This window comes from Xenopus laevis, chromosome 9_10L, assembly GCF_017654675.1.
Source record: "Xenopus laevis strain J_2021 chromosome 9_10L, Xenopus_laevis_v10.1, whole genome shotgun sequence".
NCBI lineage: Eukaryota > Metazoa > Chordata > Amphibia > Anura > Pipidae > Xenopus > Xenopus laevis.
Window position 1 is genome coordinate 125,701,340 of NC_054387.1, and position 13,186 is coordinate 125,714,525.

The window sequence follows — 13,186 nt, forward strand, 5'->3', positions numbered from 1 at the left end:
TCAAGCAAGAGACAGATGTCAGTGGCATTGTCTTATACAGAAGCTGAATACATATCAGCAGCTTTTGCCTGTCAAGAAGTTGTATGGTTACAGCAATTAATCAAGGATCTTGGAAAGCCGACATCAGAACCTACTGTGTTATTTGAGGACAATCAGGCATGCATTAAGCTTGCAACAAGTGAGAAGATGAATGCAAGAACCAAGCACATCGACGTCAGACATCATTACATTCATGACTTAGTTGATCAGAAAGTGATTGTATTGATATATTGTGAGTCTGAAAAAATGATTGCTGATGCCATGACAAAGCCACTCGCTAGAAATAGATTTGTGAATCATAGATCAGAAATGGGACTGACATAGATAGTAGTTGTTGAGTGGGGGTGTTGGAATACAGGTTTGTATGTATTAGCAACAACCATATCAATGTAACATCTGTTATACTGTATTGCCAGTAGATGGCAGTGTTGTGAGGGATAGTCATGTGACATACAAGTTCCCTGTTTTTGCTGTGTTCTGTTATAATAAAGTTGTTGTTGATAGCTGTGTAAGAAAGCTACACCACAGAGACTGTCTGTCTGCCATTGTCTTTTGCTTAGCTTCCAGAGAGGTTTTTCTATCAGTCCCCAAACTTTTTTATCTGTGAGCCACATTCAACTGTAAAAAGAGTTGGGGAGCAACACAAGCATGAAAAAGTCCCTTGTGATTGGCTATTTGGTAGCCCCTGTTTGGACTGGCAGCCTACAAGAGGCTCTACTTGGCACTATACTTTGTTTTTATGCAATTAAAATTTGCTTCCAAGCCTGGAATTCAAAAATTAGCCCCTGCTTTGAGGACACTGAGAGCAATATCCAAAGGGTTGGAGAGCAACATGTTGCTCACGAGCTACTGGTTGGGGATTACTGCCTTAAGGGATCCCTCCCCGCTAGCTCCTCAGACATATACCAAGTGGTGAGCCGAAACATATAGGAGATTTCTAGTTGTCTGTTAGGGGATAGTGTTTGTACATATTTGACCAGGTAGCAAAAAAGTTTGTCACCATACCCTCCTTATTGAGAGTGGCTTCCAGCCAATCCATACGCTAAGCAAAATCGAGTTTCACAAGCATCGTGTCCAATGAAGGAGGTAGGTTGGAGATCCAACAGTGCTAACTGTTGAAACAATGTTTGCTAGTTTCTTGTCTATCCTTGACACTTTTGTTGTATCGCCAAAGATAGCCCAGAGTGGAGTGAGACTTATATTGATATGCAGTGTTTACAAAAGCAGATAACTTCATTCCAAAATTGTGTAATCCGAGGACAGGACCAGAGGCAATGATAAATGTCTGCTTTCGTGGCCTGGCACTTTGGACAAGCATCTGACTCAGATCAACCCACTCGTTTTCGTAGCTCAGGTGAAAAATTCCCTCTATGCCGTATATTCAAAAACATTACATGGAAATGACTTGAATTAAGCACTGACAGAGATTTGACAGGTAAATAGTTTATCTCGCGTAAGGTCTGTTATTTGTTGTAACCATTTCCCTATACCTCTCTCAAAGTCCCTGTCTGACAATGGAGCTTTTAAAGTTCTATACAGCAGAGAGATAGAGGGTCGTATCGTATCAGACCGAAATATATTATCAATTGCATTGTCAACTTCCTGAACTGGAATGGCACGACTCTCTACTTGTGCATAGGGCCTAGCTTGTAAGTAAGAGAAAAAATCCCAGGCCACCAGGGGATATCGTACTTTAAGTTCTGCTTATGAATAAGGAATCATTGGGGTCTAGAGATGGCGCGAACTGTTCGCCGGCGAACTTGTTCGCGCGAACATCGGGTGTTCGCGCTCGCCGGAAGTTCGCGAACGTCGCGCGACGTTCGCCATTTTGGGTTCGCCATTGTTGGCGCTTTTTTTTGCCCTCTCACCCCAGACCAGCAGGTACATGGCAGCCAATCAGGAAGCTCTCCCCTGGACCACTCCCCTTCCCTATAAAAACCGAAGCCCTGCAGCGTTTTTTCACTCTGCCTGTGTGTGCTGAAGAGATAGTGTAGGGAGAGCTGCTGCCTGTTAGTGATTTCAGGGACAGTTGAAAGTTTGCTGGCTAGTAATCGTTTTGATACTGCTCTGTTATTGGAGGGACAGAAGTCTGCAGGGGTTTGAGGGACATTTAAGCTTAGGTAGCTTTGCTGGCTAGTAATCTACCTTCTACTGCAGTGCTCTGTATGTAGCTGCAGTGGGCAGCTGTCCTGCTTCTGATCTCATCTGCTGACTGCTGCAATAACAGTAGTCCTTGTAAGGACTGCTTTTATTTATTTTTTTGTTGTTTTACTACTACTACTACTACTACTACTATAAGAGCCCAGTGCTATTAGTCTAGCAGTGTTGGGGAGTGGGACTGGTGTGCTAATCTGCTGCTCCTAGTAGTTCAGCAGCACCAACTTTAATTTTTTTTTTTTAATATTCATTTTTTTTTATTTTACTTTTTTTTATTTTACTACCGCTGTAGTAGTGTATAAGTTGACCTTTTAGGCATTATTTGCCCTGTAGGCATTTTTTGCCCAGTGTGTTATTCAACCAACTGCCATCTAGCTGTGTGACCTTGTTCACATTCTGTCTAAATATCCATAATATTACCGTCTCCAGAAAAAACACCGGAGTGACTTTTTTCAAGCAGCCATAATATATTTTACGTAATCCGTATCCATCGCTGTAGTAGTGTATAAGTTGACCTTTTAGGCATTATTTGCCCTGTAGGCATTTTTTGCCCAGTGTGTTATTCAACCAACTGCCATCTAGCTGTGTGACCTTGTTCACATTCTGTCTAAATATCCATAATATTACCGTCTCCAGAAAAAACACCGGAGTGACTTTTTTCAAGCAGCCATAATATATTTTACGTAATCCGTATCCATCGCTGTATTAGTGTATAAATTGACCTTTTAGGCATTATTTACCCAGTTTTTTTGGCCGCAGCCACTGAAGCACAGAGGCCAGAAAAAATATGCCATATAAATGCTGAAAATAGTCATTTTTTGCCATACGTTGACTCAACGTATATGGCAAAAAATTACTATTTTCAGCATTTATATGGCATATTTTTTCTGGCAACTGTGCTTCAGTGGCTGCGACCAAAAAAACTGGGCAAACAATGCCTACAAGGTCAACGTATGGCAAAAAATGACTATTTTCAGCATTTATATGGCATATTTTTTCTGGCAACTGTGCTTCAGTGGCTGCAACCAAAAAAACTGGGCAAACAATGTCTACAAGGTCAACGTATGGCGAAAAATTACTATTTTCAGCATTTATATGGCATATTTTTTCTGGCAACTGTGCTTCAGTGGCTGCGTCCAAAAAAACTGGGCAAACAATGCCTACAAGGTCAACGTATGGCAGTTGTTTAAAGAGAACAGTAGATTACTAGCCAGCAAAGCTACCTAAGCTAAAATGTCCCTCAAATCCCTGCAGACTTCTGTCCCTCCAATACAGAGCAGTATCAAGCAGATTACTAGCCAGCAAACTTACTATCATCTGTCCCTGAAATCACTAACAGCTCTCCCCCTACACTATCTCTTCCAAGCACACACAGGCAGATTTTTCAGATACATTTTTGCCCTTGATCCCCCTCTGGCATGCCACTGTCCAGGTCGTTGCACCCTTTAAACAACTTTAAAATCATTTTTCTGGCCAGAAATGTCTTTTTTAGATGTTAAAGTTCGCCTTCCCATTGAAGTCTATGGGGTTCGCGAACCGTTCGCGAACCGCTCGCATTTTTGCGCAAGTTCGCGAATATGTTCGCGAACTTTTTTTCCGACGTTCGCTACATCCCTATTGGGGTCCGCATAAAATGTCTGAATTGCGTGAGCCCCTGTACTGCCCAAGCTTGAAATGGAAATCCATTGTAATTGTTCAAAAATTGTGGATTGCCTAGAAAAGGTAGGAAAGGGGACAAAGACGTGCTGCTCGCCAGGCTCTAATAGTGGTATATAGCAGTGGATTATCATTAATTATCTATGGCATTTGTCCCTCCCTTAAATGCAAAAGAGAGGCCAGGGAGATGTTTGATATGAAAGCCTGTTCTAGAGAAGGCAATGCACAAAACTCTCTATTGTTGACCCAGTCTGCCGCATAAAGTAAATTACAAGCCAAGTTATATGTCTGAATATCTGGGAGATTTATCCCACCTTGGGACTTTAGCTGCTGGAGTTTATTTCTGCTGATCCGAGAATGTTTACCTCCCCAGATAAATTGACTAAGTGCTGTGTTCATCCTTGTCAGATCTTGTAAGAAATAGTAGGAGCATTTGCAAAAAATACAACAAACGAAGGAACCATATCATCTTAATTAAATGACATTTTCCTAAGTAATGCACTGGTAATTTGGACCATGCATTAAGTTCTTGGGTCAGATTGGTCATCAAGGGAGAGATATTTAAAGTATATAGTGTGTGGATTTGTGGGGGGATCAAAATGCCCAGAAACTGTATTGCCTCAGTGGCCCACTTAAATGGAAAATCGCCTTGCCAGGTGTTTTTCAGAAGGGGATTGAGGGGCAAAGCTATCGTTTTAGCCAGGTTCACTTGAAATCCCGCCACCCTCCCAAAGGTTTCAGTACTAGATATAAGGTGAGGAATTGCCACTAACAGGTTGGTCAATCAATATATCATCCACAAAGGCATTCAGTTTAAGTTACAGTGTACCAATCTGTATCCCTTGGAGTGCTGGGGAGGCAAGCAGTATCCGCAAGAAGGGATCCAGCGCGAGATTAAACCGTAATGAGGAGAGCGGGCAACCCTGCCTGGTACCTCTTGCGAGAGCGTGTGGAGAGGAGAGATATCCATTAACATAAAGTGTAGCCTGAGAGGGGCAGTATAACAGTGTGATGGCTTTTATAAAGAGAGGTCCAAAATGTCTGAATTTGACTAATCTGATCAAATGTGAATGAAACACCCTATCAAACGCCTTATCGGCATCCAGGTTAAGCAAAAGTATTTGTGAGTTTTGCTTCTGGGACTCAGTGATTATGGCTGCAATAGCGGAGCGTATTGCTTTTACAGATTGCCTATTACGTGTGAAGCTCAGTTCCGGTATTATAAGGTCAGGTAGAATATTCTGCAATCGGTAGGCCAACAATTTAGTAAATATTTTGTAGGCATGGATAAGCAACGATATAGGCCTGTATGATTCCACCTGATCAATATGATTTTAGCATCACCGAATCCGTTCCCGACCTCCCAAGATTGCAGGATATGCTGATACAAAGAGTGGAGGATGGGGGTGAATGTTTATCTGAGAATTTTATAGTATTCACTTGAGAACCCATCGAGACGTGGTGCTTTGTTCCCAGCAAGTGACTTAATTGTATCACTTATCTCCTGTTCAGATAAGGGGGCATTGAGTATATCTCTGTGGGCTAGTGACAATTTAGGCATGTTTGCTGAGCGAAGATACTCCACACCCTCTTGCATTGCATCTTTGGGTGCCTGATAAAGAGTCCGATAGTACGAGTGAAACTCCTGTAGGATCTCTGCTGTACAAGGTACTGTTTTATTATTAAAGAGAAAAAGAAAATTATTTTAAAAAATTTGGATTATTTGGATAAAATGGAGTCTATGGGAGATGGCCTTTCCGTAATTCGGAGCTTTCTGGATAATTTTATGTCCATGGTACAACCAAGAGTGGATCTTGTAATTGTTCATCAAATTTTACAGCTTCTCGAGTCGAGAAAAACAAGTTCAAATTAGGTGATTTATTAATTATGGGAACAGTAAGATATTTATTTCAAGAGGTACTGAGATACAGTAGTAAGTACATATATTATGGTATGAGGGTTGTGTTATTTATGTTTGAAATTTGAAATCTAACATACATATTCAAATTTGAAAATTTAAAAACTATTGTAGCATTAAGTCATCTGGAACTTAAAGTTACGAGACTTTAAAGATTTGGATTTAATTTCTTGAACACTTAGGGGGCAGATTTATCAATATTTGAATCTTTACCATGAATTTGAGAGTTTTCAAAACTTGAATTTACCAAGATGTATTCGGCATAAAAAAAACGAAAAAATTCCATTGAGAATATGTAAGCATCTACATTTTTCATAATGAAAGCAATTTTTTAAATTTGAGATTTTGAGTTGATTTCAAAATTTGGCACACTTGTAGAAGAGTAGAATGTGATTTTTTTTTTTTTGCATAAAATACAGAGTTTAGGATTAAGCCTGCTTGTGTTCCAAGCCAGTGATTTGTTGTATGTAAATTCTATAAATAAAATACATGTATAAATAATATTTATTCCAGGTTTTATATTGAACAAAAGCATATTATTTTCAGAAAATCTTTAAACATTATTGAAGTACTTGTTGACAACTAGTGATAGGGGAATTTGTCCTATTTCGCTGAAAAATTCGAGAATTACCCGCAAAGTTAGTGAAATGGCCATCAAAATTCTTTTGACGCGCGTCAATTTCAGCATATTATTTTCACAAAATCTTTAAACATTATTGAAGTGCTTGTTGACAACTACTGATGGGTGAATTTGTCCCATTTGGCTGAAAAATTTGAGAATTTCCCACAAAGTTAGTGAAAATTCTTTTGACGCGCTTCAATTTCAGCATGCGCCAATTTTTTTACGTGCACCTATTTTGTCCAAATGCATTAAAGTCAATGGGCGTCCAAATGGCCATCTATATTCTCGCCCAAATATTTTTGACGCAGTGGATTTTTCACTGGCGAATTTTCTGAGCAGTTTCGCAAATTTAGAAATTCAGAAATTCGCCACAAATTTGCGACTGGCAAATTTATTTGCCCATCACTATTGACAACCTTGCACAATCCAACATGAGATTATTGTTCTACTGCGTTTGCTTCTGCTCAGATTGGGCTTCCATTGCAACATCTTCACCTCCACCTGTTTGTCCTTCTGGTAATTCCATCATCTCTTTATACTGACGCTTGAAGAACCCCAACTGCAGACATAGGTAGGAAATGATAATACAGATTTAAGGGAGTTACTTATCATAGGTTGAATTTTAGAGTTTATGTGAGTTTATTACTGAAATTTACTCACAGTTTGAATGGTAGCTTATTTAGGAAAAAACTCAAACATCTAAAATTCAAACAAAGGTTACTGACCCGAAAACTCAAATCAAATTCAAATGCAAATCGAATTGAGTTTTCCTCGGTATTGATTCGAACTAATGTTACCGACCCGAAAACTCAAATCAAATTTGAATGCAATTCGAATTGAGTTTTCTTCTGAAATAAAACTGTCAGGAAGGATATTAACTTCTTCAAATAGGTCAACGGACCTCTGCCATTGACTTCTACATGAACTCGGCAGGTTTTAGGTTTATCGAATTTGAGTTACTTTCAGGGTAGGTGGATGATTAATTTCGTATTCGAGTTGGTGGTTTTAAATTCGAAATAGTAAGTCTTGACCAGAAAAACAACTCAAAAATTTGAATTTGAATTTACCATTTGAACCTTAGTAAATCTGCCCCCAGGGATAGAATTGACCTATAGAAATGTATCCACCTATAGAACCACTTACCTTATACAACGCAGCAGTGATCAGAGCCAGAAGAACCAGACCCCCAACACTGCTCCCAATGATCATAGGCAGGTAGTTGTACTCAGTGTACACCTCCAGCACCGTCTGGGCCTGAGGCACAAACAGTTGATTAAACATCAAGTAACCCATGCAAAGAGGTCTAAACCTGATCTATTAAACTTGAATTTCTGTAATTTTTACACTTGATTTTCTTGTTGATGTTACATCAGTTTTCACCTGGGCTTTCCTTAGCCCAGCCCTTAGCCAGGATAGCACTTCACATAGATGTGTCTAACATTATCATCTTGTCATATTGTTCCTATCTTGACCTACTGTGTTCAAAATGACCAACTCATGCTATCTTGCCAAGCTGTTGTTATCTTGTCCAATACTCATCACCTTGCTCTACTGTTTCCATCTTGTTCTACAGATTCAATCTTAACTCATTGATGCCGTCTTATGCTACTGTCTCCAAATTGTCAAATTGTTGCCATCTTGCCTTTAGGCTGCAATGGTGCCTTGTTGTCTACATCTACTATCATTGTACCAGCTTTCTCATTCTACCCAACTACAGTGCTGTCCTGTGCTGTCTCACTACAACCTAGGGCATCTTCCCTATAGATATATCAGACTCTTATACTTGCTACTGAGCCATGGAAGGAATCATGTATAATGACAGATTAATAGAGCCAATACCTGAGCACTGGTGAATGGTTGGTTCTGCTCTAGGATGTGTTGGTATCTGTCCGAGTCATACACAATTTCCGCAGAACTTTGGAGCAGCACTTTCTGGTTGGGAGACTGAGAACAAAAAAAAATACAATGATAAGTATTGCCCTACCAAGAGTGATTTTTTTATTATAGGGGTTCTAAAGCCAGAATTGAATTAATGTAATCTTACTCCCTGAAGCATTTTTGCATCTAAATTCATGTTATACTTTTAGAGGTTTGGCATAGACTTGCTGAATAGATCTCTTTAAGGGTCAGCAAAGCCATAACTGCCTAGTTAGTTAATCGTAGGGTTTCCGTTGAGCTGAAAGTCTAAAACTGCTAATATCTCGGTGAGCATATTTTGTTTAATAATGACTTTTATTATATTTCCCTACAAGAGTAGCCAGAACAGCAAATTAACATTCATTCTAACAGACAGACAATTTTAGGCTTTCCAGGTGGTCTGCTTTAGTGCAAAATAGTCTTCAAGAAACCTACTACAGGTTATCATCTACAACTACATCATGAATAGGCCTTGCAGGAAGTTGGCAACTACTTTATTGTAAAAAAATGTTCCCTTTCTCTGAGCAACATTCCAATGGCATAACTGGAAGTTTCTGGGCTGTATAACAGATTCTCTTTAGGGGTTCCTATTGTTTAAACTTAGGCAAAGATTAAGTATTTTCTTCTGACTGCACTTTTATGTTTATAGAAGGCTTGGGTGACTTGCCATGCATCCTTTCTAGCTGACTGATGGAAGAAGATAAGGGTTCAGTAGTGTCTTCAACACATGATGGAATATGAAGGTTCAGTAGTGTTCTCAAAACCTGACATTCAACCTCAATGTTATACAATCCCTGATGGGTTGAAGAAAAGTGACTTCCAATTGTCGATGGCTAGCAAGAGCCATTGCCAAGATATATTGGGAACATACTGAATGCAAGGTGAATTTCATACATCACATACCTTTCTAATATATAGCTTTATAAATCAGCTCTTACAATAAAACTTAAACATATATATTCATATATAATCAAAGTACAAGTCTCATGAGACATGCCCAAGGAGAACAAGTACAGTTGGTCAGGTATTTCTTTTACTAACCTGATTGGCCCAGTCTTTGGTCACTTGTCCAGTGATTGAAAAATTGATTGATTTCTGAATGTCCAAACTGTTAATGGTACACTCAAACCTGAGGCATGTCATCACAGTGCAATTCTATGGAAAAAAACCAAGATAAATCAAAAGACATTTGTAGGAAGAGTAAATAGCTACTTGAAGGTAACTGGAGGGATCAAGAGACAATTTAGGCACTGAGAGGATGAGAAATAAGTTGCTGTGCAAACGGACAAACACTGTTGATATCCAGAAGTGAAGACAGGCCAGAAGAACACATTGTAGACATAAACATTACAAATTAAGGGGTGATAGCCCAGAAGACAGCTATAAAGAGCACCAACCTTTGCATAAATAAATAGGAACAGATGTCCAAAAACGTAGGGGAAAAGAAGTGTTTCAGAGAACATAGCACAATTTCAGGTTGTTTACATCAGTGATACCCAATCAGTGGCTCAACCCCTTCGATGTTGCTCACAGTGGCCTCAACACAGGTGCTTATTTTTGGCAATTCTTGGCTTGGAGGAAAGTTTTGGTTGTATAAAAACCAGGTGTACTGCCAAACAGAGCCCCCTGTAGGCTGCCAGTCCAAATAAGGCCTACCAAATAGCCAATCACAGGCATTATTTGTCTCACCCCAGGAACTTTTTTCATGCTTGTGTGCTCCCCAACTCTTTTTACAATTGCTTGTGGCTCATGTGTAAAAATGTTTGGGGACCCCTTGTTTAAAGAAATACTGGGTATATAATGAGGCGTTATAAGAAGGACAAGTTCTGCCCTTTGGGATAATGTGTGACTATTTGTTAAGCATATTTTCCCCCTAATTTTGAGATGGACCAAATCTGAATTATGGTGAGGATCTTGCAACTCCCTGGATTCTGTCCATCCTAGGAAACAGAAGCTAAGCAGTTATTTACAGCGGAATTAGAACTTGAGCTTGGCGTTTACCAGAACTGGGCGAAATTCAATTTGCTCCTTGAATTCTTCTGCATTGGTTATTTCTCCAGTATTGTTACATATCGTCGTACTGTTGCTTAGATCTTCCTGCAGAGAAATATGGAATTAGGAAATATGCTCTGTGAAAGCTAAACATCAAGTCAACCCCCCCCAGGAACTGTATTTTTTCTGCAATAAAAGGAAAGTTGTGTATAGTAAGAAACTAGTCTACTGGTATAATTGGATCTTGATGAACTAATTCCACTGGAGAGCAAACATATAAAACTTCTGTGTAGTTTATTTAGAGATGCATTGAACCTCATGTTTTGGACCTTATGGCACCAGAAAAAGGACCCATGAAGTCTCAAACATGTAGTGCCATGCATCTCTAAATAAAGCTGTACCTGCTTGCTCTCCAGTGTCATTTGTTCATCTACATTTCATAAAATAAAGTGTACTTGGCAAATCCAATCTTGGATTTAGCACCTAAACCTTTTTTAACTTAGTGGTATTAAACAGCATATGAATTTATATGATATAAGTGGGTTATTGGGCCCCAAGGAAGTGAAGTGAATTTTTGGACCCCCTCAAATTAAAAAGTTGTCCTGCTTAACCAATATACATTGAAATTGCTCATTAATTAAGACCCTACTGTGTCCTCTATACTCCAATGTCCCCTTGCAGCCACAGGGTCTGCTTCCTCTATTGTAATACCCCTAATCTATCAAAAGGAAAATGTCCTACAGACCAACATGACCTTGTTTCAATAAATCTAACTGCATACTAGCTATTGGCTTAAGTCGAAGGGGCTCAGTCATCATAATTCGAAAATGTTTCTCTATGGCTTATCTTAAAATGCAAGAAATCCAAGTTGTGTTTTTTTTGCTGCATTTGTTAAACAGGCATTCAACTTACAATTTCTGGTATTTAACTATTATTGTTGACATTTGAGGATATTTCAGTGGGCTAAAACAGATTTATTTAATACTTGCAGCAATTTTGCTCAGAGTTCAACAAGTTTTTTGGCATTTTAGATGTGGAGAAAATTTTTGGCAAAAAAACAAATGTTGGGATTTCAAATATGTCTTTGAAAGAATTTTGAAATTTGAAAGAAACCCCACAATTTGAACTCAAAACTGACCAAGGGGAATAAAACTTGACTTAGACAACTTTGTGCCTTATTGTAAAATTATGAGGCCGTATTTCCTGACTGAAAACACTGTATCCAAAGGGTGTGAGGGTCTCCCAAAATAAAGATGCAAATATAAAAAGTAGAAAAATTTATTAGGACATGGAGACCTAACGCGTTTCGTGCCTATAGGGGCACTTACTCATAGGCTTAATGGCACACCCCTGTGCATCTGTTATATAGGGGCTGTGACCAATCACAAGATTACAAACACATGTAAGTGAAGTTCCACCTAGTGGTGAAAGCATAAAATTTTACATACATATCCTAAATAACAAAAGATACACCTCAAAAATTAAACAAAAATAGACAAATGAAAAATGATATATAAATGAAAAAATGAACAAATAATTGAAAGAATAATTGCAAATGAAATTATCTGTAAAGAAAGAAAAATATACTAAAGCCAAAAAAGTTAAAATTTACAATACATAGTCTGATAAGTTTTCCCAATGTATTTTATAACTTTCGTATATACATATATAGTATATTGTGTATATTAATGCATATATAGCATACCGGATGGCCTACAATGAAGGACAGACCTCTATTCAAAGAGAAATTGAAATATATGTAGTTTAAAGGTAGACTATTCAACAAGACTTCAAACAAAATCAAAAAAAGCATGTGACGTCAAAGTCGCTATTAAGACCAAAAGGTTTTCTACTCCCCAAGAAAAATATCCATTTTGTTTCCAACCAGAGTAGTTTTGGAAGAACATCTCCCCCTCGTTTTCCTCTTACCACTCTATCAATACCCAAGACAGACAATTTAGTAATGTCTCCCCCATTACACTCCTGAAAATGCTTTGCTATTTGGGAATCCCTATGTCCCTTCCTTATATCCAGAATGTGCTCTCGAATACGATTTTTTAGGGGGCGGGAAGTTTGACCCACATATTGGATATTACATACTTTGCATTCTAAAAGGTAAATAACGAATGAGGTGTTACAGTTAATATGCCATCTGATGGTGTATTGACGTCCCGTTACACTAGACCTAAAGAATTTTGTCTTAGTGACCTGCACACAGGTTAAACATCTAGACGCACCACACTTATACATGCCCTTGGTGTTTAACCAGCTCGTATTGGTAGTAGGTGCTTGAACCAAGCTGGGGGCAAGTGTATTTCCTATTGTACGAGTGCGGCGAGTGACCGTTTTATATCCTAAGTCAAGTACTTGATCCAAGGCTGGGTCTGTTCTTAAAATGCTTAGATTTCTTTCAAGTAATCTCTTTATGTGATTATACTGCAAACTAAATTCTGTGATGAAATGAACAGGTTTATTTATTTGTTCCGACTGTGTGGTGATGTTAACCGGTGTATTGTTATCTGTTCTTAGACACAGGCTCTCTCGTCGTTCATTAGGATGGTAATTAAGGGCTTTATTAAAGGCTTGATTTAAATGTTTTTCTGAGTAACCCCTAGCACGAAATCTTTGTCGTAGTGCTTCTGACTGAGATACGAATTCTTGTACGTTTGTACAAAGTCTTCGTAATCTCATAAATTGCCCTATTGGTACTGCCTTAATAACATGTTTGGGGTGGCAAGAGGAAGCTTGTAACAGAGAGTTTCCGGAGTTTGGTTTTCTATATATAGTGGACAAAATTCGGCCACTATCTTGATAGAGAGTTAGATCAAGAAAATTGATAGAATCTCTACTTACAAAATGTGTAAATTTAAGGCCTATTTGATTTG

The 13,186-nt window shown here is 38.6% G+C and overlaps 1 protein-coding gene across 2 annotated transcripts in view; it reads right to left on the minus strand.

Moving 5' to 3' along the window:
* Positions 1 to 6,729: 6,729 nt before the first annotated feature.
* Positions 6,730 to 13,186, minus strand: part of LOC108701919 (integrin alpha-M) — a 41,757-nt gene continuing 35,300 nt past the window's right edge. For both annotated transcript variants that reach the window (XM_041576405.1, XM_018236931.2), the window contains exons 26-30: positions 10,311 to 10,406; positions 9,351 to 9,464; positions 8,232 to 8,336; positions 7,536 to 7,646; positions 6,730 to 6,951 (exon numbers count right to left, since the gene is read on the minus strand). In XM_041576405.1, the coding sequence (XP_041432339.1) occupies positions 6,838 to 6,951; positions 7,536 to 7,646; positions 8,232 to 8,336; positions 9,351 to 9,464; positions 10,311 to 10,406 (540 nt within the window). In that variant the 3' untranslated portion in view covers positions 6,730 to 6,837. The remainder of the gene's footprint in view (positions 6,952 to 7,535; positions 7,647 to 8,231; positions 8,337 to 9,350; positions 9,465 to 10,310; positions 10,407 to 13,186) is intronic.